Source organism: Phacochoerus africanus, chromosome 15 (assembly GCF_016906955.1).
Source record: "Phacochoerus africanus isolate WHEZ1 chromosome 15, ROS_Pafr_v1, whole genome shotgun sequence".
Lineage (NCBI taxonomy): Eukaryota > Metazoa > Chordata > Mammalia > Artiodactyla > Suidae > Phacochoerus > Phacochoerus africanus.
The window spans coordinates 114,580,856-114,606,713 of record NC_062558.1 but is presented as its reverse complement, the minus strand read 5'-3'; the positions used below and the strand labels follow the sequence as shown (position 1 = coordinate 114,606,713).

The window sequence follows — 25,858 nt, the reverse complement described above, 5'->3', positions numbered from 1 at the left end:
ATTTTCATCCTGTAGCAAGATAAAAATACAAGAGTTGATTCCTCCAAATAAGTAAACGTATATATTTAACTTCCTAATGGAAATAACCTTGCATGGAAGACACGCATAATTGGTACTCAAATCGAAATCATTATTATTCATAATGCAACATTGTTATAGGATCTGTTTCAGTGCTCTGAACATCAGGTGATACAAAGAGAATATTGTTGTCTGAGAGGTAGCAATTTTGTGAAGGGAGCGTCAGCCTTTCAAAGGAAAAAATTGGTGAGATTCCTCTGAGGCCTGCAAGCCCCGCCCCATATACCTGAGTGGCTCCGCCTACGCCGCGGACTTAGGTGAGGAGCAACGAACCACAGTTCCCAGCGGGCCCCGCAGGCCTCCCGCGCCTGCGTACTGGCGGCTCAGGCAGGCGGGCGGAACTCCCGCGCTATCCAGCCACCTGGTCTCGCCTCGCCTGGTCTCTGCCCTCGGCATGGAGGGGGTCCCGGCGGTAACGACAGGCAACGCCGGCGCTACCAAGGCCGAGGGAGCCGCAGCCATGCCGCCGCCGCCCCCCGTCTCCCCGCCTGCCCTCACCCCCGCGCCCTCAGCGGGTGAGGAGGGCCCGCCGCCTTTGCCCGAGGCGGGGGCTCCCGGCTGCTCCGGCTCCCGGCCCCCTGAGCTGGAGCCCGAGCGCAGCCTGGGCCGTTTGAGGAGCCGCTTCGAGGACGAGGACGAGGAGTTGGAAGAGGATGAAGACCTGGATGAGGAAGAAGAGGAGGAGGAGGAGGAAGAGATGAGCCACTTCTCGCTGAGGTTGGAGGGGGGGCCGGCCGGACTCCGAGGACGAGGAGGAGGTATCGCTAGCCCCTGTCCGACCATGCGAGGCCTCCTCAGTCAGGGCCCGGCGGGGTCTCCCGCTCGCTGCTGCAGCCTTTGGCACCTGTGTCGACCCGCTCTCCCTGCGCTGCCTGCCTAGGCTTGTGGTGCGGACTGGTCTTCCGTGCCAGCCCGATTCGCTGCCGACTCATTTTGTGAGGTTCCTGCAGTCGCTTAGGCTCTCTGTGTCCGACTTACTCATTATTGAAACTACTGCCAGGGGCGAAGGCGCCAAGGGTTCCGTCCTCCTGCCTTCTTGGAGTGTGCAGTGGGACGGGCGGGGGAACAGTCCATTTCTACAGGGTCTTGAAAGGATGGTAAACCCTTCCCCACCTAATCAATCTCTGACTGGGAAGACTTTTGAAAATGGGACAGCGCATACTTAATCACCTAGGTAGTGAGAATTAATATATTAAACACTAGTATGGGACAGCGCATACTTAATGCACCTAGGTAGTGAGAATTAATATATTAAACACTAGTATCTGGAAGTTTGTCCACTTCGCAGTAATTCATAAAGTAGGATGCCATTTATCTGGCAATATACAATATATCCAAAGAGTGAAAGCTTTTTGAAACATCGGTTTATGTTGTGTTATTATTGTAACTTTGAGAGTATTCTGAAGAGTTGTAGGTACTGTAACAAGTTTCCATGTTGCAAAGTAAGCTACACTTTATTGGTATTAGTTTGAGAAGGCAAGGACTTGTATTTTAAAACCATTTCCATTGCATTTGCAGCGCCTGATTAACCTTTCTGAGCTGACCCCATACATCTTGTGTTCCATTTGCAAAGGTTACTTAATAGATGCAACTACCATTACAGAATGTCTTCATACATGTAAGCATTTCCAAATAATATAGCTTTTGAATGTCTTGAAAGCATTTCCAAATAATATATTTAGTTTTTGAAATGTCTTGAAAGCATTCTAACTTAAACATGTCCTTTTTCAACAGTTTGTAAAAGCTGCATTGTAAGACACTTTTACTATAGCAACAGATGTCCAAAATGCAACATAGTGGTCCATCAGACACAACCTCTTTACAACATAAGGTAAGAATATATGAGTAAAATTTATATTTTAGGTATACTTTTTCTGAAATTTGAAGTTGTGTAGTTGGTAATAAATTCTTGGCCTATCCCAAAGTGATGAGAGAAAGAAATATATATTCTTTAAAGAAATAGAGCACTTACTGTGTTCCAGGCACTGTGATATCTGCTGGGAACTTAAACGAACAAACAAAAGGACAGACCTCTTTTCTTGAGGATTTTAATTCCATCACTCAAGTTAATGAGGCTAGTTTAAGCTTGTCATTTTTCTATGTATTGGGAATTCTATTTTTATAACTAATACCTGAAATAATTGACCTCTTTAGAAAAGCCTGTCATAGGTCATGTGGCTTATTCATTAAATTTTCAGTTCATGCTCAGTTTCCTAAGGGAAGAAAAATACTAAAAGTGGACTACTTTCATTTGTTTAGCAAATGCTATTACCTTTTTTACTACCTTCATAGAAAGAATTTCAAAATACAGTCTCTTCTCAAGCTCACATTCTTATCAAGGGAATAAGACCACTACACATAGAACAATTTAGTAAACTGTTCAAAAGCCTATAATTACTTGTAATTATGATTACATATAATTACTTGAGGTTCTCTCAGATGAGAACCACGAGTGCTTCCTAAAAATAATTCACCTCTGAGAAAGGATATAGCCTAAGAAAAAAGAGTTACGTAAAAAGAACATCATTCATTCTGTACCAAATGCATTTTTCTGAATTCTGAGGTATTCTCCATCCTTTCCTTTTATTAGGTTGGACCGACAGTTACAAGACATAGTGTACAAATTAGTGATCAATCTAGAGGAAAGTAAGTTTATTTTATTACATAGTTGTGAATCCCAGAATCTCTGCTGACTCTACTAGTTACATTTTAAGTGTAATTTAGTCTGTGTTTTATCATTTTTTTAGGAGAAAAAAAGCAAATGCATGATTTCTATAAAGAAAGAGGTCTAGAAGTACCTAAACCTGGTAAGTTTGGGTGTATGCCATAATGTATTTATGGATTAAAGAATACTAACTTAATAAAATTTACCCCTTTTAGTGATAGTTGGTTATTTTATGATCAAAGAGAGAAAGATTTTGAGGGTAATGATTTACTGTAATCCAAATTAATTATTTATAAGGATTAAAGAATACAGGCTCTAGAACTAGATTGAGTGTGATTCTAGCTGTGCCACTTTATTAGGTGTATGACCTTGGCAAATTACTTCAATGTCTCAATTTCCTCTTCTATAAAGTAGGGATAATGATAGCACTTTATAAACTTGTTGTAAGGGTGTACTGAGTAATACAAAGCACTTAAAACAGTGCCTGGAACATAGTAACCTCAAATGTTAGTTTTTATGATAGTGATATCACAATATGGAAATTAGATTTGGGTTCAAATTCTCATTCTTCCACTTACTGTGTGGGTAACTTTAGGCAGATTGCCTAATCTCACTTAACTCTAATCTCATTTATTTTACAGTTTAAAAAAAAGTAGCAGTAGTACCTATGTGTTATTATATTGTTATGATTTATAATAAGGGTTACATGAGATGGTGCATGGAAAGTGCTGAGCATGAGTCCTGAACCTTGGCACGTAGTAGTGCTTATTAGGGGTTATTCACAATTACCGTTGCTTTTATGCTGAGCTCTCTCTCTGTGGCCTTGATAAACCAGCCACACATTGCAGAGTGGTCACCCGGCTTGTCTCTAATTTCACTGGCTCTGATGGATGAGGGAGATAGAGTGCTTTATGACTTTTTAAATAGTCAGCATAGTTAAATCTGTGTAATTTTTCAAAGATCTCAATTTATGAAATTTTTATTCTAATTCAACCTTTTTGTTTGGCTACCAAATAGCTGTTCCACAGCCAGTCCCTTTGAGCAAAGGAAGATCTAAGAAAGTCTTAGAATCAGTGTTTCGTATTCCACCTGAACTTGACATGTCTTTATTACTAGAGTTCATTGGGTGAGTAAAACCTCCATCTCTAAATTTAATTTAATTTAATATATTTATTTATTTATTTATTTTGGTCTTTTTGCCATTTCTAGGGCCACTCCTGCGGCACATGGAGGTTCTCAGGCTAGGGGTCTAATCGCAGCTATAGCTGCCGGCCTACACCACAGCTCACAGCAACGCCGGATCCTTAACCCACTGAATGAGGCCAGGGATTGAACCCGCAACCTCATGGTTCCTAGTCGGATTCGTTAACCACTGAGCCACGATGGGAACTCCATCATCTCTAAATTTTAAAATAAAGAATTTTTAAAGTCCCAGCAGTTACGAAATCATCCTTAACTAAGGTCACATCGAGTTTTTCTGATATCCTTTAAAAAATAATTCTTTTTTTTTTCTTTTTTGTCTTTTTAGCACCGCACCACAGAACTATGGAAGTTCTCAGGCTAGGGGTCAAATTGGAGCTTCAGCTGCCAGCCTATGACACAGCCACAGCAGTTCGGTATCCGAATGGAGTCTGCAGCCTGTGTCACAGCTCATGACAATGCTGGATCCTTAACCCACTGAGCCACAACAGAACTTCTAAGAATAATCCTGAAATATTTAAGACTTAGAAAAAGGTCTAAAGGGTAGTATAGAAACCACTTATAGGAGTTCCCATTGTGGTTCAATAGGAAACGAACCCAATTAGTATCCATGAGGATGCAGGTTCTATCCCTGGCCTCACTCAGTGGGGTGGCTGTGGCTGTGGTGTAGGCCAGCAGCTGTAGGTCTGATTAGACCCCTAGCCTGGGAATTTCAATGTGCCACAGGTGCAGCCCTAAAAAAAGCCACTTGTATCTCCATCATCTGGCTTTCGAAGTAAGCTGTGCTAATGCATATGGCAGAAGACTCTTGGCTACCTCCTCTTGTTCATTCCATCTTCCTTTAGAGGTTAAAAACTACTCTCCTAAAAGTAGTGATTGTTATTTTCATATATTTTTAATGTGTTTACCAATTATGTATCCATTCCTAAACAATATGTAGAATTGCTTTTGCCCACTTAAAAACTTACACAGTTATCACACATAATTTTGCCAACTTGCTTTTTTTTCCCTCATGGCCGAAAAAGTTCCTGGACCAGGTCTTGAATCCACACCACAGCTGTGGCCTATGCTGCTACTACAGCAACTCTGGATCCTTTAACCCACTGCACCAGGCAGTGGCCCAAGCCACTGAAGTCAGGTTCTTAACCCACTGCACTGCAGAGGGAACTCCAAATTTGGTTTTTCCATTTTCTTTCCATTTTCTAGCTGCCCCACAGCATAGGAGGTGGAGTTCCTGGGCCAGGGCTCAGATCCAAGCTGCAGCAATGCCAGATTCTTTAACTCACTGTGCCAGTTTGGGAATCAAACCTCCATCACAGCACTCCAGAGACACCACCAATCCCATTGCACCACAGTGGGAACTCCCCAACTTGCTTTTTTCATTCAGTATTGTGTATTTCATGTTGAAATGTGTAACTTTAGTTTACTCATTTTCAGCATTGTCTAGTATTCCTTTAAAATAAATATACCAAGATTTCCCCCTATGGCGCAATGGGATCGTTGGCATCTCTGCAGCTCTGGGTTGCAGGTTTGACCCCTGGCTTGGATCTGATCCCTGGCCAGGGAACTCCTTATCCTGTCAGCCTGCAAAAAAAAGTTAAAAAAAAAATATATATATATATATACACCTTAATTTATCTTTTCTTGTACTGTGGAACACTTAGGTTGTTTCTAGGTCTTTTGCTATTATAAACAATGTTGCTTAAATGTTTTTGTACGTATTTTATGTATATGTGAGACAGATCTCTAAGAGTGTAGATTCGCTGAGTCTTTGTATGCTTGTCTTCAGCTTTGCTTGGTTTTGCCAAATTGATTTTTTCCAAAGCAGTTGTACGTAGCCTTAATTCACATAAATTGCTTCTTTCAAATAGTAGCATATGGTGTACTCCATTATACCACCACATTGTTAAGTGGACTGTCTGTCATCTCAAAGTTGGCCTGTATCAAACTGTAGTTTTAAAAAATAAATATGTAGTTTTCATATTAAACTAAAATGTCTTTCTTGGAAATCTAGATCTTCCTTTTTTTTTCAAGATCTTCCATTTTTATGTCACTGATGACTATTTGACTTCCCATTCACTTCCTCCTTATAACTTTAGGTTCCCTGTATCATTTATTTTGTATCTAGCTTTTATTGTGTTGTATTTATCTCTTTGTTTATTAATCCTGTATTCTCAACTGATATTGAGGATAAGGACCCCTGAGAGGCGATAAACCTTTCTTACACCTTCACAGAGCCCACATAGTAGTGGTCGATGATAATGAAATAAAGATCTCTTTGGAAGAATGAGAAGAAATTATGTAATACCAAACTTTAAACCAGCGATTTCTGTTATTAAAGAATGTGTTCTGGAGTCCCCGTAATGGCTTAGTGGTTAATGAACCTGACTAGGAACCATGAGGTTGCTGGTTCGATCCCTGGCCTCACTCAGTGGGTTAAGGATCCAGCGTTGCCATGAGCTGTGCTGTAGGTTGCAGACGTGGCTTGGATCTGGTGTTGCTGTGGCTCTGGCATAGGCCGGCGGCTACAGTTCTGATTAGACCCCTAGCCTGGGAACCTCCACATGCCTCAAGTGCAGCCCTAGAAAAGACAGAAAGACAAAAAAAAAAAAAAAAAAGAATGTGTTCTAACCAAAATGTCCACAAGGGAACTGGTAAAATAATATATAATAGAGTACATGAATGTGTGATAGTAATGTATGCACTAATATGGAATAATTGGCAGAATTCACTTTCTTAAGTGGAAAAAGCAAAATGTAGAAGAGAATATACGGCATATGACCGTTTATTTATTTATTTATTACATTTCTTCAGGGCCGCACCCACAGCACATGGAGGTTCCCAGGCTAGGGGTCCAATCGGAGCTACAGCTGCTGGCCTACATCACAGTCACAGCAATGCCAGAGCCAAGCTGTGTCTGCGACCTGCACCACGGCTCACGGCAATGCCAGATTCTTAACCCACTGAGCAAGACCAGGGATCAATCCTGAAACCTCATGATTCCTAGTTGGGTTTGTTTCCACTGTGCCACAATGGGAACTCCGTCTATACACATTTTTTTTCCACAGACACAGACCATTCCTAAAAGTATGTATAAGAAAATGTTGATAACAGTTGCTTCTAGAAAAGGACACTGGAGTCCGAGTCTAGGATTGGAAAAAGTCTTACTTTCGATTGAGTTTGAATTTTTACCATATAACTTTATTTTTAATAAGTGTAGTTAATTAAAATTTGAAAATTGAAAGGAAGTTATATTTCCTTTTTTTCTTTTTCTTTTTCTTTTTTTTTTGCCTCTCCCATGGCACTTGGAAGTTCCTGGGCCAGGGATCAAACCTGTGCCATAGCAGTGACCCAAGCTGCTGCAGTGACAATGCTGGATTCTTAACCCGCTGCACCACAAAGGAACTCCAGGAATTAATCGTTGTAAAAAATTATTTTGAGGAAATTTAAACATTTCCACTAATGCACGGTAGGAACTGACAGTTTTTTTGTATACCTTTTTTTGAAAAATGGCATTAGTGCAAAGATGGCAGATATGTGACAAGTGTGCCACCATTATCTCTGTCTTTGCCCACAGCAGAAATCAGTACTTAATCATGGCAGGCTTTCCTAATGAGTGAGTCTTGACCACAGTGCTCAAAGCAGTTATTACCACTAACCAGACTTGTTACATTATTAACACATTCCCTGCTATGCAAAAAAAAGAGCCTTCACTTGGAATAAGATGATCTCTATTTAAGTCCTAGGTCCTTTGTTATATAGCTTTGTAAAATTCAACTCATTTCATTTTGTTTATTCCTAAGATGTTTATTAAGGTCCTGCTGTGTACCAGCACAGCCCTCTCCTAACTGCTGGAAATGTAATGTGAATAAATTAGCCATGGCCTTTGCCCTCCTGGAACTTGTAGTTTTAACTTCTCAGAGGTTTGACTTCCCTTTCCGTAAAACAAGAGATTTGAACCTTATATGTTGATAATTATGATGGGCAGTCCGTCTACATCATAAGATAGTCTTTTATCTGTTTTCAAATGGTTAAGGGGAAGAAAATTTCCAATGTGGCAAGGAGTCCTTTTGAGGTCGCCAGTCATTTTTACTACATTGGAAAACCTTTTTTTTTTTAAGTGTTTTTAGGGCTGCACCCATGGCATATGGAAGTTCCTGGACTAGGGGTTGAATCAGAGCTATGCTGCCAGTCTACATCACAGCTCTTGGCAACACCTGATCCTTAACCCATTGAGCAAGGCCAGGGATCCAATCCGAGTCCTCATGGGTAGTAGTCCGGTTTGTTAACCCCTAAGCCACAATGGGAACTCCACCTGTATACTTAATGTTTATATATAAACTTGTTTTATATTTATATTGGTGTTACTTATTATATACTCTAAATACATATTTATAATGTAACATTTTAATGTTTCTCTATTATGGTTTTTGTTTTGTTTTTAGGGCTGCACCTGCGACATATGGAAGTTCCCAGGCTAGGGGTCTAATTGGAGCTGCAACTGCTGGCCTGTGCTATAGCAACATGGGATCTGAGCTGTGTCTTTGATGTCCACCACAGCTTGCGGCAACACCACCTCCTTAACCCACTGGCAAGGCCAGGAGGGATTGAACATGCATCCTCATGGACACTAGTTGGGTTCATAACCTGCTGAGCCACAATAGGAACTTCCTCTCTATTTTGTTTTTTCTCTAGATGATGCCACTGTGATCTTGCCTCTTCTTCACAACCTAATAGGGAAAAAAGAACATGGGCTTTGAGATGTAGCACCTGAGCTTGAAACCCAGCTTTATTACTTAGTAGTTCTATGACTATAATCAAGTTATTCAACCTCTCTGAGCTTAATTTTCCTGATTTGTGGAAGGGGGGTTCTAATACCTGGTTTGCGGGGCTACTCTGAGGACTGAATGAAAAACATATATAATATAGGAAGACCTAATATAATGCCTAGTACATAGTGGATGCTCAAAAAAAGTTTGTTCCTTGTCTCCTCATGATATAAAAGTAACTGATTTAATCAGGCAATCTCTTTGCACTTCTAGGGAAAAGGCAAACTGAGCAAATTATGCCCAGGTGATTATACTGCAAGTAAAACCAGAAAATATAGCAACTTTCTTGTAACACTCTATCTTGTAAAAATTACTCTTGAGAAAAAAAAAACACATTAATTATGATGGGGAAAAAAAAAGAAGTTTTACTTCAAGCTGGAAAATATTAGAATGCTACATGTGGGAGAAATCTAAATATTAAGAGTATACTTTTAGGATGCAGACTATTGCCTTTAGAATGGATAAGCAATAAGGTCCTATGGTCTAGCACTGAGAACTATATCTAGTCACTTATGATGGAACATGATAATGTGAGAAAAAAGAATGTATATATGTATGTGTGACTGGGTCACCTCGCTCTACAGTAGAAAATTGACAGAACACTGTAAGTCAGCTGAAATGGAAAAAAATAAAAATCATTAAAAAAAAGAAAAAAAGAATAGGAGTTACCATCATGGTTCAGTGGTTAATGAACCCAACTAGGAACCATGAGGTTGTGAGTTCGATCCCCGGCCTCGCTCAGTTGGTTAAGGATCCAGCATTGCCGTGAGCTATAGTGTAGGTTGCAGATTCGGCTTGGATCCCACATTGGTGTGGCTGTGGCACAGGCCAGTGGCTACAGCTCCAATTAGAGCCCTAGCCTAGGAACATCCATATGTCATGGGTACAGCCCTAAAAAAAGACAAAAAGACAAAAAAAAACGAATATACTTTTAACTCCTGGAAGTAAATATACAAAGCAATATAAAATACTGGATAAAACTGCCTTTACCTTACCACTAGGTGGCAGATATGACCGTTAACTGCATTTGTTTATTTCATAAAGGATTAGGTGACTGTTTTAAAACTGATGTTCCTCAAATATTTATATATATATTTATTTTGTGTTATTTTTCTGTGTTATTACTTAAATGTATTTAAAATGTTGATTAATTTTACTTTTATTTTTCAGTGCTAATGAAGGAACAGGACATATTAAGGTATTTTACTTTATTTTTCATTTACTTCAGAGGAGGACCCTGTAGCACACAAATTTAAGATTAGCAATCATGTGGAGACTGTCTTCAATTACAATAAAAGTGTTTTATAAATAAAACTTGTTGAAATATGAAGTATATTCAGTAATGCTCTCTTATAATAGGTTTATGAGAAAAGAGTTATTAAGTAGGGATTTGTTATTAATTCAGAACTAAGAAAAATAAGTGAGTAATTTTTTAAACTAAAACCAAATGCTGTGTTAATTTGGTGGTAAATGTTTCAAAGCATTTTTTGCATAGTTGGCATTAGGAGTTAAATATGAGCTTAAAATTTTATTTGCATGTAAATTTTTGGTTCAAATTAACCTGCCCTAACTTGTCACTTCAATCATTTGCTGAAACATTGGAGGTAAGGATGAATTCCTCTGTAACATACTTAAATTCCGAGTTGTCTTAAAGGCTTCAGGGGAAAAAAAAAAGGAGTTTTTATCCTGGCTCAGTGGTAACGAACCCAACTAGTATCCATGAGGACACGTGTTTGATCCCTGGCCTTGCTCAGTGGGTTAAGGATCTGGCATTGCTGTGGCTGTGGTGTAGGCCAGCAGCTATAGCTCTGATTTGACCTGTAGCCTGGGAACTTCCATATGTAGCAGGTGCAGCCCTAAAAGAAAATTATTGGAAAAAATTTACAAGATGATAGCCCCAAATCATAAATAACCCAACTGATGAGTGAATAAACAAAATATGGTATATCCATACACTGGAATATTTATTATTTGGAAATAAAAAAGAATGAAATACTGCTATGTGCTACAACATGATGAACCCTGAAAACATTTTAAGTGAAAGAAGCTGGACACAAAAGGCCACATATTATCTGATTCTATTTTTTTTTAATTTAATTTTTTATTATTATCATTATTATTTTTGCTTTTTAGGGATGCACCTGTGGCATATGGAGGTTTCCAGGCTAGGGGTCAAATCAGAGCTACAGGGGCTGGTCTACACCACAGCCCACGGCAATGCTGCATCCTTAACCCACTGAGCAAGGCCAAGTATTAAACTCGCAACCTCATGGTTCTTGGTCGGATTCTTTTCCGCTGCACCACAATGGGAACTCCCTAAAAAGTTTTTTTTATACCTCATCTTTGAGTTCAAATAAATACGTCTGACTAGGATGATGCCTAGTTAAACATTTCACTGTGTATGCATATGGCATGAAAATCATAAAATCTATTTTCTACATTCGATTTAAAAGTGTTAGGAGTAGAGTTCCCGTTGTGGTGCAGTGGAAACGAATCCGACTAGGAACCGTGAAGTTGTGTGTTAAATGCCTGGCCTCGTCAGTGGGTTAAGGATCTGGCATTGCCGTGAGCTGTGGTGTAGTTCACAGACATGGCTCGGATCCTGCATTGCTGTGACTGTGGCATAGGCCAGCAGCTGTAGCTCTGATTTGACCCCTAGCCTGGGAACCACCATATGCCGCAGGTGTGGCCCTAAAAAGCAAAATAAATAATATAAATAAATTTAAAAGTATATAAAAAATTAAAAATGTTGCAATTCTCACTTAAAGTAAAAAATAAAAAATAGGTATTTTTAAGAAAAGGGTTGGGAGTTCCTATTGTGGCTCAATGGGTTAGGAACACCACATGGTGTCTATGAGGATGCGGGTTCCACCCTGGCCTCACTCAGTGGGTTAAGGATCCAGCATTGCTGCAAGCTGTGGCGTAGGTTGCAGATGTGGCTCAGATCCTGTGTTGCCATGGTTGTGGCATAGGCCCACAGCTGCAGCTCCGGTTTGACCCCTGGGAACTACCTTATGCCCCAGGTATGGCCTTAAAAAGAAAAGAAAGACAAAAAAAGTGTTTCACTAAAGCAGTAATACAGTCCAGAAAAAGTTTCCCAAAACTTTTTAAGTTTTATTTTAATTATGAAAAATTTCGAACGTACTAAAAAGTAGACAGAAAAAAAATAATAGAAAAATAAAAAGTAGACAGAATAGAACCTCCATATATGCATCACACAGCTTTACCAATTAACTAATGGCCAATTTAATTTCATTTTGTCTCCATCCACTTCCGTTCTTTCTAATAGTATTCTGAAACAAATCCCCAGCATTTTGCCACTTCATCTATAAAGTTTTTCGTCATTCTTAAAAGATGAGTCTCTCTTTTTTTGGACTAGGCCCATGGGCTGCAGAAGTTCCCGGGTCAGGTTTTGAACCATACCCCAGAAGTGACCCAGCCATGGCAGTGATAACCAGGGAACTCCTGTGTAGGAGTTGCATTTTGTTGTCATGTTTCTGTAATTTCCTTGACTCTCCAATATGCCTGTCACTTTATTTTTATCTTTTATGACACTTTTGTAGCATTATTGGTATGATACATTGTCATTTTTCGTAGCATTTTTTGGTATAATACATGGTCATTAAAAAAAGAGACTCATCATGGAGTTTCCTGGTGACCTAGCAGTTAAGGGTTTAGTGGCATATGGAAGGGTGGCATATGGAAGTTCTCAGGCTAGGGGTCAAATCAGAGCTGCAGCTGCCAACCTACACTATAGCCTCAGCAACACCAGATCCAAACCACATGTGTGACCTACACCACAGCTCACAGCAATGCCAGATCCTTAACCCACTAAGTGGGGTCAGGGATTGAACCCATATCCTTGTGGATCCTAGTTGGGTTCATTACTGCTGAGCCCCAATGAGTAATTCCACTGCTAATATGTTTAGGGGTAAAATATCTCAATGTCTGCAAGTAATTTAAGAAATAATAAATGTATGCATATATACACATATACATGGGAAGAGCTAGAAGAAATATTGATAGTTTGTAAAGTAGGTGGAGGCTATCTGGCTCTTGATTTATTTTTCTTAAAACTTCTCTGTAAGTTTGTAATTTTTCAAACAGTTGAGAGGTAAATAAAAAAATTAACAATTTATTATCAAATACCTAGTTGGTGACCAAATTTTTGTCTCAATCATAGTGTTTTTAATACTTTGTCAGGATCCAAATAATGTTCATACATTGTGATTGATTGGTAACGCTTTAAATCTGTAAGTTTTCCATTTCTTTTTTCTTGCATTTCATTGTTGACAAAACTGAGTTACTTGTCCTATTGTTTCCTACAGATTAGGTTTTCATGTTGCATCTCTGAGCCATAATTTAACATGTTCTTCTGTCCCCTGTCTTTCCCATAAACTAGTAATTAAGTCTGAGTGTTGATCAGACAGGTTTGATTTGAGAGGACCAAGAATACCTCATAGGTAGTGGTGTTTTTGTCCATCTGTAGATACATAATATCTGGATGTCTATGTCTCTTTGTAGTGTTAGCAGCCGTTGGTACTCAGTGGCTTAGACACTGAGAAATGATGCTGTCATTCCTCCTCCTTTTATTGGTTGAAATACTTCTGTAAAGAGAAATCTCTATTTGGTTAGCCAGTTGTAAGGAAACACTGGACGGGTGCCAATTCTCTCCCTTTACTTACCAGCTTCAAAATAATGAATAGATTCTTTAGTATGCTTCAGTCAACCAATTAGGTATTGTTGCCTTTGTTTTTACTTTAATATGAACTCATGAGTTTAAACATACTTGTGGTTTAAACCCATTTCAGTTATTATCCTTATTGCTAGACAAATTATCTTACCATAGGTAATCATAGTCTGATAGCTTCCTTGCTATCTGCTGACAGGGTATTGCATGCTCATCTTGTGCTTCTCTTGCCCCACACACAGAGTCAGTCTTTTCTCCAAGAAAGTATTTTAAATGGTTGCTAGGGATTTGCCTTGCTCCTTGGTTACTATTTTCACTTGACAGAGGTAGGAATTTTTTTTCAAAGTAATATATAATTATGAGTTGGTACCATTTTTTTTTTTTTTTGCTTTTTAGGGCCACAGCCACGGCATATGGAGGTTCCCAGGCTAGGGGTCCAGTTGGAGCTACAGCTGCCAGCCTATGCCATAGCCATAGCAACACCAGATCTGCACCCCACTGGCAACCTACACCACAGCTCACGGCAACAGCAGATCCTTAACCCACTGAGGCCAGGGATTGAACCTACAACCTCATGGTTCCTAGTTGGATTCATTTCCACTGTGCCACCATGGGAACTCCAGTACCACCTTTTTAAAAGATATTTTTAGTGATATGCATTTTCTAAATGAGAAAATAACTGAATGTCTCTCAAATTTCCCTATAAGATCCTAGCTTATTTTCACTTATCGAATTGTGTTAGAGATGGTAGGAAGGATTGCTGTGCTTAATTTCAAAGAAACAATTTCAAAGAATTCTTGAGTGGGATTTTTCTTTCCTGTTTTTATGCAGATGGTACAAGGCTATTAGATGTAGTAGGAAAAACAAATGAGTTGACCATTTAGGTGAAAACTGGTTTTATAGCCTTAGGCAAAAAAAAAAGGCAAATTGTCTTTTAAAAATGCTGGATCTGGGAGTTCCCATTGTGGCTCAGCAGGTTAAGAACCTGACTAGTATGCTTGAGGATGCAGGTTCAATCACTGGTTTGGCTCAGTGGGTTAAGGATCCAGCATTGCTGCAAGCTGCTGTGTAAGTTGAAGATGTGGCTCAGATCTGGCGTTGCTGTGGCTGTGGTGTAGGCCAATAGTTACAGCTCTGATTTGACCCCAGCCCAGGAACTTCCAAGTGCCACGGGAGTGGCCCTAAAAAGAGAAAATAAAATAAAAATAAAATATAAAAAAGCCGGATCTGAATTATATGTGGAAAAAATTCTGTTAACTGGTGAGCCTGAGGTATGAAGACTAAGGTTATCCACTTGAGAACCCTAGCTTTGAAAGCCAAGACCAGTGTTTCTCTTTCAGGTATTAGCAGATCTCATAATTCTGTTCTGGGTGATCTAAAAAGTTTAGTATTGGAAGTTCCCTTGTGGTGCCGCAAGTTAAGGATTTGTGGCACAGGCCGCAGCTGCATCTTTGGTTCAATCCTTGACCTGGGAACTTCCACATATCATGGGTATGGCCAAAAAGTAAAAAATTAAAAAAAATTAAAACTACAGGAGTTCCTGTCATGGCTCAGCGGAAACAAAACTGACTGGTATCCATGAGGACACGGGTTTGATCCCTGGCCTTGCTTGGTGGGTTAAGGATCTGGTGTTGCTGTGAGCTGTGGTGTAGGTCGCAGACAAGACTCGGATCTGGCGTTGCCGTGGCTGTGGTGTAGGCTGGTGGCTATAGCTCTGATTCAACCCCTAGCGTGGAAACCTCCATAAACCGCAGGTGTGGCCCTAAAAAGACAAAATTATAATAATAATTTAAAGTACAGTGTTGATAGCTTTAGCTAAGTTGGATTAATTTCCACAAACACTTGGGGTAAAGTGCTCGCCCGTGAACTAGAAATGAGAGATACTGAACTGTCCTCTACTGGTATCCCTGAAGCCCGCTATTGTGATGGTAAGCCCAAGACATTGACATGCAGAAGTGCACTGGTTGCCAGGCAGGCATCTAGCTAAATGACCCGGAATAGCAGCTTCTTGGGGCACCTGATGGGATTCTCACGCTAATCAGGCAGTGCCATCTACAATGTGGTACCTTTGTCTAGACTCCACCTGGGGCACTGCTATATTTGCTCCTTAGTGAGAGAGACTGCCTTAGATTTGTGAGATGATTCGTATACCTGCGTTTAAAGAACATGAGGAGTTCCCTTGTGACACAGTTTGTTAAGGATCTGGCATCGTCACTGTGGCAGCTCAGGTTGCTACTGTGGTACAGTTTGCTGCTGTGGCTCAGGTTTATCCCTGGCCTGGGAATTTCCACATGCCGTGAGCGTGGCCAAACAAAAACAAAAAGAACATGAAGCTTTGTATTTTTTTTTTTTTTTGGCTGCAGCATGCAGTGGCTTGATGTGGGATTTCAGTTGCCAGACAAGGGAATGAACCTGGACCATAGCAGTGAAAGCACCGAGTCCTAAACATTAGACCACCCCGGGACCCCCACAGCTTGGCAATTTTTTGTCTGTTATATTGGTACCCGTGATGACAGCTAGGTCCTCTGGTTAGATTCCTTCACATAAAGAGCCAGATAAATCAACACACTAGTAATAACTAAGTATTCATTATGTACCAGAAATTACTAATAGTTATTTCCATATATTAATACACTTTCCTCATGATAATTGTACGAGGAAGGTGTTATTAATATCTCTGTTTTACAAATGAGGAAATGGAAACCCAAAACAGTTTAGCACCTTGTCCAGAGACTCGCAGCTAGGAACTGAGACTAGAAAATAGTGGAACCAGGGTTAGAACTCAGGCAGTCTGTCTCTGGAATACCTGCGCTTAAAATGCTATCTGCTCTACTGGGGTAATAAGGGATAGATCTGTTGTTAAGAAAGGTCTTTTTGCTATTTCTTTGGGCCGCTCCCGAGGCATATGGAGGTTCCTAGGCTAGGGGTCCAATCGGAGCTGTAGCCACTGGCCTACGCCAGAGTCACAGCAACGCGGGATCCGAGCTGCGTCTGCAACCTACACCACAGCTCACGGCAACGCCAGATCCTTAACCCACTGAGCAAGGGCAGGGACCGAACCCGCAACCTCATGGTTCCTAGTCAGATTCGTTAAGCACTGCGCCACGACGGGAACTCCTGTTGTTAAGAAAGGTCTTAAGCCAAATTATAGATAAGAGCTGAGCGTTGTTACATGGAACAATCTGTCCCTAACTTGCCTAGGTCCTCTTGGTAGCAACTCTGGGCTCCCTCTCTGCTAGTGCTAGAAAAATACTTCATGTTTTCCTAAAAGTTACACTTTTAGGAGTTCCCTTAGATCACAGCTGTGACTTGTATTTGATCTCTGACCCGGGAACTTCCACATGCTGAGGGTGTGGCTGGGGGGAAAAAGGTACACTTTCTCTTTACCCCAGCTTTTCATCTGTGTTAATAGAAAGAGAGGCTGGGTAAGCATTAGTTTCCACTTTATTTTTTTAATTTTTAATTTTAATTTTTTTATATATTTTTTTGTTTTTTGTCTTTTTAGGGCTGTACCCTTGGCATGTGAATGTTCCCAGGCTATGGGTCGAATCGGAGCTGTAGCTGGTGGCCTACACCACAGCCACAGCAACACCAGATCCAAGCAGCATCTGCAACCCACACCACACAGCTCACGGCAACGCCGGATCCTTAACCCACTGAGCAGAGCCAGGGATCGAACCCACATTCTCATGGATCCTAGTCGGGTTTGTTAACCACTGAGCCATGACAGGAACTCCATTTTCCACTTTAAAATCCTATTGGAGTTCCTGACATGGCTCAGTGGTTAACGAATCCGACTAGGAACCATGACGTTGCGGGTTCGATCTCTGGCCTTGCTCAGTGGGTAAAGGATCCGGTGTTGCTGTGAGCTGTGGTGTAGGTTGCAGATGTGGCTTGGATCCCAAGTTGCTGTGGCTCTTGCGTAGGCTGGTGGCTACAGCTCCAATTTGACCCCTAGCCTGGGAACCTCCATATGCTGAGGGAGCAGCCTAAGAAATGGCAAATAGACAAAAATAAATAAATAAAATAAAATCCTATGATCTCTCTACCTGTCACCTTAGACCACTGGATCAGAGTTTAGCCGCGTATGTCTAATTATTAATTTTTTTATTTTCTATTTAAAGAAAATCCTTTATTATAGAAATTTTCATGGTGATACAGAAGTAGAATGGTAAAATGAGTATACATGTACACATCACTTAACTTCAATAATTCCAAAATAATGGCCAATATTATTTCACCTGTACCTTTACCACTTCTCCTATACAATCTTGAAGCAAATCCCAGACTGTTGTATCAGTTTATCAGTAAACAGTTAAGTTTATTTCTGAAAGATAAGGACTTATAAAACCAAATAACGATACCATACTCTTTAAAATTAACAGTAATGTGAAAATTATTTTGTAGGTTTTTAACAATCAGGATCCAAGTAAGAGCCATATATTGTATCTCTCTCTCTCTTTTTTTTTTTTTTGTCTTTTTGCCATTTCTCGGGCCACTGTCATGGCATATGGAGGTTCCCAGGTTAGGGGTTGAATTGGAGCTGTAGCCGCCAGCCTACGCCACAGCCACAGCAACTCGGGACCCGAACTGTGTCTGCAACCTACACCACAGCTTACGGCAACGCTGGATCCTTAACCCACTGAGCAAGGGCAGGGATTGAACCCGCAACCTCATAGTTCCTAGTCGGATTCGTTAACCACTGCGCCAGGACGGGAACTCCTGTATCTCTTATTTATAGCCCTTATATCTTTTTAAGTCTAGTGGTTCCTCCTTAGCTTTGGTTGTAGGTTTTTTTTCCCTTGCAGTTTTTTTGTTGAAGAAACCAGATAGTTTTAGACATTCAGTCTTGGGTATTCCCTGTCAGTAAATTTTACTCTAAGTTTTATCTTTGATGAGGTCATAAAACAAATCAGTAAGCCTTTCTATTCTTAAAAAAAAAAAAAAAGTTGACATGCTTTTCAGAGAGGGAAAGCTAAGTGGAAATTTTTTTTCTTCAATAGATAACTCAAATTTCATAGTAATTTTTCTGTCATAAATCTATTGAATCATCTTTGCTATAAAATTTACTTTAAGGTTTATACACTTTATGTATATTTAATCTGAAAATAGGCTTGTTTGTTTACTTTTGTAGCCATTGGAAAAGAAATTTGTCCGAGTTTCAGGAGAAGCAACTATTGGACATGTAGAAAAATTTCTCAGAAGGAAAATGGGTCTTGATCCAGCCTGTCAGGTAGAGTATATGTGTGTAAAAGGACAGGGGAAGTTGAGAGATTACCTTTAGCATATTGAAGAGAAAACCGTCTCTAGGATTTCACACAGTGGCTTTCGTTTTGTGATATTACAGATATTATAAATGCTAATTTAGTATTGGTAACAGTGATTCCCTATCTCCAAATAATCATATTTGACTTATTATCTATTTCTTGATGCCATTGATGACCATCTGTGGGTGTCAGAGAAAAGCTGACAGCGTGAGAACTATTAAAGAGCTTCTAGAGCCTCAGCTCCAGCTCTTTCCTTTTCGATAGTAGAGCAGATTACTTTTTTCCATCCATTCTCTTCTCTTTAGAGAACATTCTTGCATTTATCTGTTGCTCAAGTATAACAAGCTAGCCCAGGACACCTAGAAAAGTGAAATATTTATCTAATGTAGACTCTGCTAGTTTTTTAAGGATTGAAACAGTTCTCCCATTCTAGCTATATAATATGTTGTTGTAGGATGGAGTCTCAAACTTCAGGTATAGTTAAACATAAAGTGTAAATATATTCATAGTTTGGGTATGTGGACCAGTGAAAATGAATATTTATATAATTTTGCTTTTTCGTTAGTCTTATTTAAAAAAGATTTGTATCATTCTCCAGCATATGTAAAATTTTATAGAATAATTTTTATCTAAAATATGTATTTGTTAGATAATAGATATTTCAAAGCTGGCTGGAATTTTGCTGGTGTTTTTAGGACCAATATCTGCTGATATTAAATATATATTAAATTCAAAGATATGTGACTTCTCTTACTAACTTTGGCATAATACTAGTTGTATCTCATGGCAACTGAAAATTGGAAATGACTTATCTGTCACTTTGTAGCCAAAGCATACTTGAGGTTTTTTTAGACTTTTGGTTACCATTAGATAGCTGTTTAGAGACTCCTAGACAAAGAAGTATGAGTGATTCCACAATAATCTGTTATTTCTAAAAGTGGAAATCAAAATACTTACATCTGATTAGGTAGAATAAGAAGTGGCACTCAAGAGGGCAGGACTTTCTTTAGGATATAGATTACTTTCTCTGTGGCTAGATTATTGATCAGAGCCGTTTATACATTTCACATTTAAAAAATTTGGTTCGTATGAGGTTATGGGTTCGATCCCTGGCCTCCCTCAGTGGGTTGAGGATCTGATGTTGCCGTGAACTGTGGTGTAAGTTGCAGACACGGCTCAGATCTGGCATTGCTGTGACTGTGGCGTAGGCTGGTGGCTACAGCTCTGATTCAGCCCCTAGTTTGTGAACCTCCATATGCCGTGGGTGTGGCCCTAAAAAGACAAAAATAAATAAATAAATAAATAATTTGGTTTGGAACTCCCTCTATGGCAAAACAGGATCGGCAGCGTCTTGGGAGTGCTGTGCTGCAGGTTTTGGTCCCCGGCGCCTCACAGTGGGTTAAGGATCCTGTGTTGCTACAGCTACAGCTGCAGCTTAGTTCATGGCTTCTGCTTGGATCTGCTGCCTGGCCTGGGAGCTCCATATGCCAAGGGGCAGCCAAAAACACTTTGGTTTGCCAAAGCTCTAAATTGGTTTTAGTGTGAAAAAATGTAAGTTTTTTTCCTCATATCATAAAATTCAAGACTTTTAACGTTTTGAAATAAAATTATAGGAAATCTGTTTCAGGCTTTAATTTTCACTCTCAGCTCTGGGCTCTAGGTAATTTTTTTTCTTATTCAGGTATTAGATAGCTGGTAACATTCATAAATTACTATTTCACCAAAATGTTAAAATAATAGAACAGAATTATGAAACATGCAGACCCGTTTGTGACTAAAATTATTTAAGCTTGGTGTTTTCATTGTGGTGCAGCAGAAACAAATCTGGTATCCATGAGGACGCAGGTTCCATCCCTGGCCTTGCTCAGTGGGTTAAGAATCTGGCATTGCTGTGAGCTGTGGTGTAGGTTGAAGATGCGGCTCAGATCCTACATTGTTGTGGCTGTGGTGTAGCCCAGCAACTATAGTTCTGATTGACCCCTAGCCTGGGAACTTCCATGTGCCACAAGCGTGGCCCTAAAAAAAAAAAAAAAAAAATTGTTTAAGCCTTCTAAATCTGAGAGAGAATAAATAAGGTATTAACTCCTTTTTTTGCAGGAGTGGGGGGTGGGGGGGCGGGGGCGCTGCATGCAGTGACTTGCTGTGGGATCTCAGCTCGCAGTCCAGGGATTGAACCTTGGCCACAGGAGTGAAAGTGCCAAGTCCTAACCACTGGACCACCAGTGAATTCCCAGAGTTACTTCTAATAGGAACAAAACATTGAGCTCACTAACCATTAAAATAAAATTCTTGGTCAACCAAGTCACTCCAGTTTTCTGTGCTGACCTTTAAACTCTAGTTTCGAGTAGAAAATGTTTGCTTTGTTTACAGATATGTGACCTTCATATACAGTTAATTACTAGCAGGAATGAGTGATTACTAGGGGACCGTTAAATGATAAAATACCTTTAAAGTTATTTATGGAAGATAAAAATAAAAAGGGAAGATAGTTCTGAACGTGTGTTTTTTTGTTTTTTTTTTTTTGTCTTTTTGCTATTTCTTTGGGCCGCTCCCATGGCATATGGAGGTTCCCAGGCTAGGGGTCCAATCGGAGCTGTAGCCACCGGCCTACGCCAGAGCCACAGCAACGCGGGATCCGAGCCGAGTCTACAACCTACACCACAGCTCACGGCAACGCCAGATCGTTAACCCACTAAGCAAGGGCAGGGACCGAACCCGCAACGTCATGGTTCCTAGTTGGATTCGTTAACCACTGCGCCACGACGGGAACTCCTGAACGTGTGTTTTTAAGAGATTTAAGTTAATTCAAATCAGAAGTCAATAATTATCTGAATAGGAGTTCCCATTGTGGCTCTTTGGGTTTTAATAACCAGACTAGCATCTGTGAGGATATGGGTTCAATCCCTGGCCTCACTCAGTGGATTAAGGATTTGGTGTTGCCATGAGCTACAGTGTAGGTCACGGATGCAGCTCAGATTCCGCTTTGCTGTGGCTATGGCGTAGGCCAGCAGCTGCAGCTCTGATTCAACCACTACTCTGGGAACTTCCATATACCGCAGGTGTGGCCCTAAAAAGCAAGAAAAAAATTATCTAAATAGATTTCTTTCACATAAATACTCCAGTACCTCTGGATTACTGTGGTTGATTTAGTGGTGTTTTGAATTCATTGGTGTCTTTTTTGTCTTTTGTTTTTGTCTTTTTAGGGCTGCATCCAAGACATATGGAAGTTCTCAGGCTAGGGGTTGAATCAGAGCTGTAGCCACTAGTCTACACCATACCTCACAGCAACGCTGGATCCCTAACCCACTAAGCAAGGCCAGGGATCATACATGCATCCCTGTGGATGCTAGTCAGGCTTGCTACCACTGAGCCACAAGGGGGACTCCTTATTGGTGTCTTTTGTCTTATTTTATAGTTACTCTTGTGTTTCATTGTACATTTCATCTTCAAATCTTATTTTGCTTTTATGAGATGATTATCACATTTATCACTAAATATTCTCTATATAAAAGATCCTAAGAGTTCCCTGGTGGCTCAACAGGTTAAGGATTTGGAGTTGTCACCTCTGTAGCTCTGGTAATTTCTGTGGTGTGGGTGTGATCCCCAGCCTGGGAACTTCTGCGTGCTTCAGATGCAGCCAAAAAAAAATCAACAACCACTAGATTTTGTTGTTAATCCTACCATAATTCATTCCATCTTAAAAGATAGGTTTTTTATTACTATTGTTTATTTAACATATGACCTTAACTGTACCATTGAATTGTTCCCAAATCTTTTTTTTTTTTTTGTCTTTTTAGGGCCACACTCACAGCATGTGGAGATTCCCAGGCTGTGGGTTGAATCAGAGCTGTAGCCACTGGCCTACACCACAGCCACAGCAATTCTAGGTCCAAGCCACACCTGCAACGTACACCACAACTCACAGCAGCGCCGGATCCTTAACCCACTGAGTGAGGCCAAGGATTGAACCTGTGTCCTCATGGATGCTAGTCAGATTTTTTTCCGCTGAGTGACGACTGGAACTCCCCAAATCATTTTTTAGAGACTCTGATGTAACGATGGTGTGTCTCTACCATTTCTTTATTATCTATTGGTACTAAATTGAGCATATATGTGATTAGTTAGAACAAGTCAGAAAATTCATGCTGTCAGGGGACTGACAGAGATGTGACTGTTTGAATGAACTAACTTATGAAGTGTTTACAGTCAAGTAACTTAAAAATCACGATGTAAAATCAGAAGCAATGTAAATGTTCATCAGGAGAATGGATATATAATTTGTGATATATTCATAAAATGGAACACAATACAGCTGTTAGAGAGCTATGTACTCCAAAATATGTCCATGGTATATTAAGGTGTAGTTGTTGTTTTTTTAAGAATTTGTAGTACAGGGAGTTCCCTTCGTGATGCAGCAGAAGTGAATCCCACTAGAATCAACGAGGATGCAGGTTCGATCCCTGGCCTTGCTCAGTGGGTTGGGAATCTGACGTTGCCATGAGCTGTCACGTAGGTTGCAGACACAACTGAGATTCCGCCATTGCTGTGGTTGTGATGTAGGCCGACAGCTGTAGCTCCAATTTGACTCCTAGCCTGGGAACCTTCATACGCTGCAAGTGCAGCCCTAAAAAGCAAAAAAAAAAAAAGGAATTTGTAGAACAAAATAGCATGATCCCATTTTTATAAAAACAAAAAACAACCCCTAACATGCATACATACCCTCTAGGACTGTATACATCATGCTGTTAGTAAATGGCTAATCCCTGGGTTTAAGATTAAGTTGAAAAGAAAATTGTAGCAAACAAATCATAAATGTGTACTGTACAGTGTATAGTGAAGCCCACTAAGAGTGGTGTGGTCTCTGGATTGCTGGATACCTAATAAAAACAATGCCAGTTTCCAAATTCTTTTATTTTCATGGATCTAAGTTCTGTGTGCAAAATCTACTGTCATTGCTTTCAAGTCATGTTGCAAACAAGTGTTGCTCTGCCAACTTTAACACTGGTAAGCATAACACACACGTTATCTCTGATCGGAGGTTACATATTATGAGGTAACACAGGGCTTGACATATACGACCTGTGGGCCAAATCTAACCTATCCGTTTTTATAAATTTTGTTTTGTTAGAACAGTCATACTCTGGCTGCTTTCATGCTACAGTGGTGAAACTAAGCACATGTGACAGTGATCCTATGGCCCACAAAGCTTAAAGTATATATTATCTAGCTCCTTATAGAAAGTACGCCAGCCCCTGACATGCACTTACATTTCGAGAGAGATAGACCTGGGTTCAGATCTGAGCATTGTGAACATTGCTACTTACTAGCTTTGTGACCTTAGGAAAGTTTATTGACCTCTTTGTAAAATGGGAATTAGAGAACCTTGCTCACAGGAATGTGAAAATAAGAAGTAATAACATATGTCAAATACGTAGTGTAACATATGGTACACATAGTGGCTGCTCAGTTAAATGCAACTGCTTTTGCTGTTCTTACCCAACCATGCTGAAGGTTTTAGGGAGATCAACAACATGTTGGCTGTGCATAGGATTTTTAGAGTAAACAGAATTTGAAGGTAGGATATCTGGTTAGGAGAGATGGTTTATTATTAAGAGTTATTATTAAGAAGGACTTGGTAACTGATTGCATGGAAGAAGAAAGGAAAAGGAGAAATAGGAGTTAGAGGTGGTGTTCTGGTTTAAAGCAAGAAAAAATTTCATGCCATAAACTCAATAGGGACATTAGGAGATGGAGCCAATTAAGTGATACCTATGAACAGGATGTTGAGGACCTGATCCCATTTTAAGGCAATGGGAAAGGCATACTCAGTGGAAGAGAAAATAAGGATTTGCATTTCTATCTTAGTAAAATACTGGAATCATTACAATAGAGTATGTAACTCTACAACCATATTGTTCTTTCTAGAGCATTCTGTATAAAAGTAGATTTATCTTAGAGCTTTGATATTACTTAAAGTTTGAAAAGACCTTATTAAGGTTAAGAAAATTATGCAAAAACTTAATATTGCCTTTTTAAGTATTATAAACCCTTTCAATCATTGTATCATGAAACTTTATTTTAAAAAATACGCTTTCTGGGGAGTTTCTGTTGTGGTACAATGGGTTAAGGATCTGATATTGCCACGACTGTGGCATAGGATTCAGCCCCTGGCCTGGGAACTTCTATATATCTCAGGTGTGGCCATAAAACGGGAGGGGGGAAAAATATATATATACATACATATATATATACACACACATATATACACATATATATACATATATATACACACATATACACACACACACATATATCCTTTTTGTGCCTTATGCTGAATGTGTCAAATGTGATATAACTTGTTCCCAGAGATTCAAGGAAATAATTGTGTTATCTGCTGTGGTGTTTTGTTGTCCTGCTACATCCTCTAATGCTCTTTATATTTTATTTACTCTTGTACAAAGTTTCTAAAATCTTTCTTGAGAGTGTTTAATCAGTCAAAAATAGCAGAGCCTAGTCTAGAACAAATATGTTGACCTTTTAATTTTTCGTATGGTTTTTTGAAGCAGGAAAGCAATCTTATGCCCTTATTTGTCTGTAGGTAGATATTATCTGTGGTGATCACTTGCTGGAGCGGTATCAAACGCTAAGGGAAATTCGACGTGCAATAGGTGATGCAGCAATGCAGGTGGGTCTTAGATTTTACTGTATTTATGCCTAGCAGACAAGTTATTTAATGAAACAAAAAAGTTCTGTATTAGCAATGGTTTTAATAAATATTCTATAATTTTCTTAAAATTATGGACTGTAAATAATAAGGCTAATATTTATTGAATACTTACTTTGTGTCAGGCACATTTCTAAATGATTTAGATCAATTAGCTCTCTTATTCCTCATGGTTTTATGAGGTAGGTTTTCTTTTATCCCCAATTTTAAAGGTAAGGAAACCAAGGTACAGAAAGAACATGTAACTTAATCACAGTGAGTAATTGAGTGAGCCAGGATTCAAACCCCAGGCAGTTTGATTCTAGAGGCTTTGCTCTTTGTTCTCTGTCAATACTGCAATAAAGCTTTGAAGACTACTGGACAAATATATCTACAAGAACATTTCTTTAAGAAAAATTTGCAGAT

The 25,858-nt window shown here is 39.7% G+C and overlaps 1 protein-coding gene across 1 annotated transcript in view; it reads left to right on the top strand.

The window, feature by feature from the left end:
• Positions 1-382: 382 nt before the first annotated feature.
• The window catches only part of PCGF6 (polycomb group ring finger 6), a 37,595-nt gene continuing 12,119 nt past the window's right edge, over positions 383-25,858 (top strand). The window contains 10 exon segments of the mRNA XM_047760986.1: positions 383-802; positions 804-836; positions 1,597-1,696; positions 1,813-1,909; positions 2,669-2,724; positions 2,826-2,885; positions 3,761-3,869; positions 9,943-9,970; positions 18,597-18,695; positions 25,328-25,414. Coding sequence (XP_047616942.1) covers positions 473-802; positions 804-836; positions 1,597-1,696; positions 1,813-1,909; positions 2,669-2,724; positions 2,826-2,885; positions 3,761-3,869; positions 9,943-9,970; positions 18,597-18,695; positions 25,328-25,414 — 999 coding nt within the window. The 5' untranslated portion in view covers positions 383-472.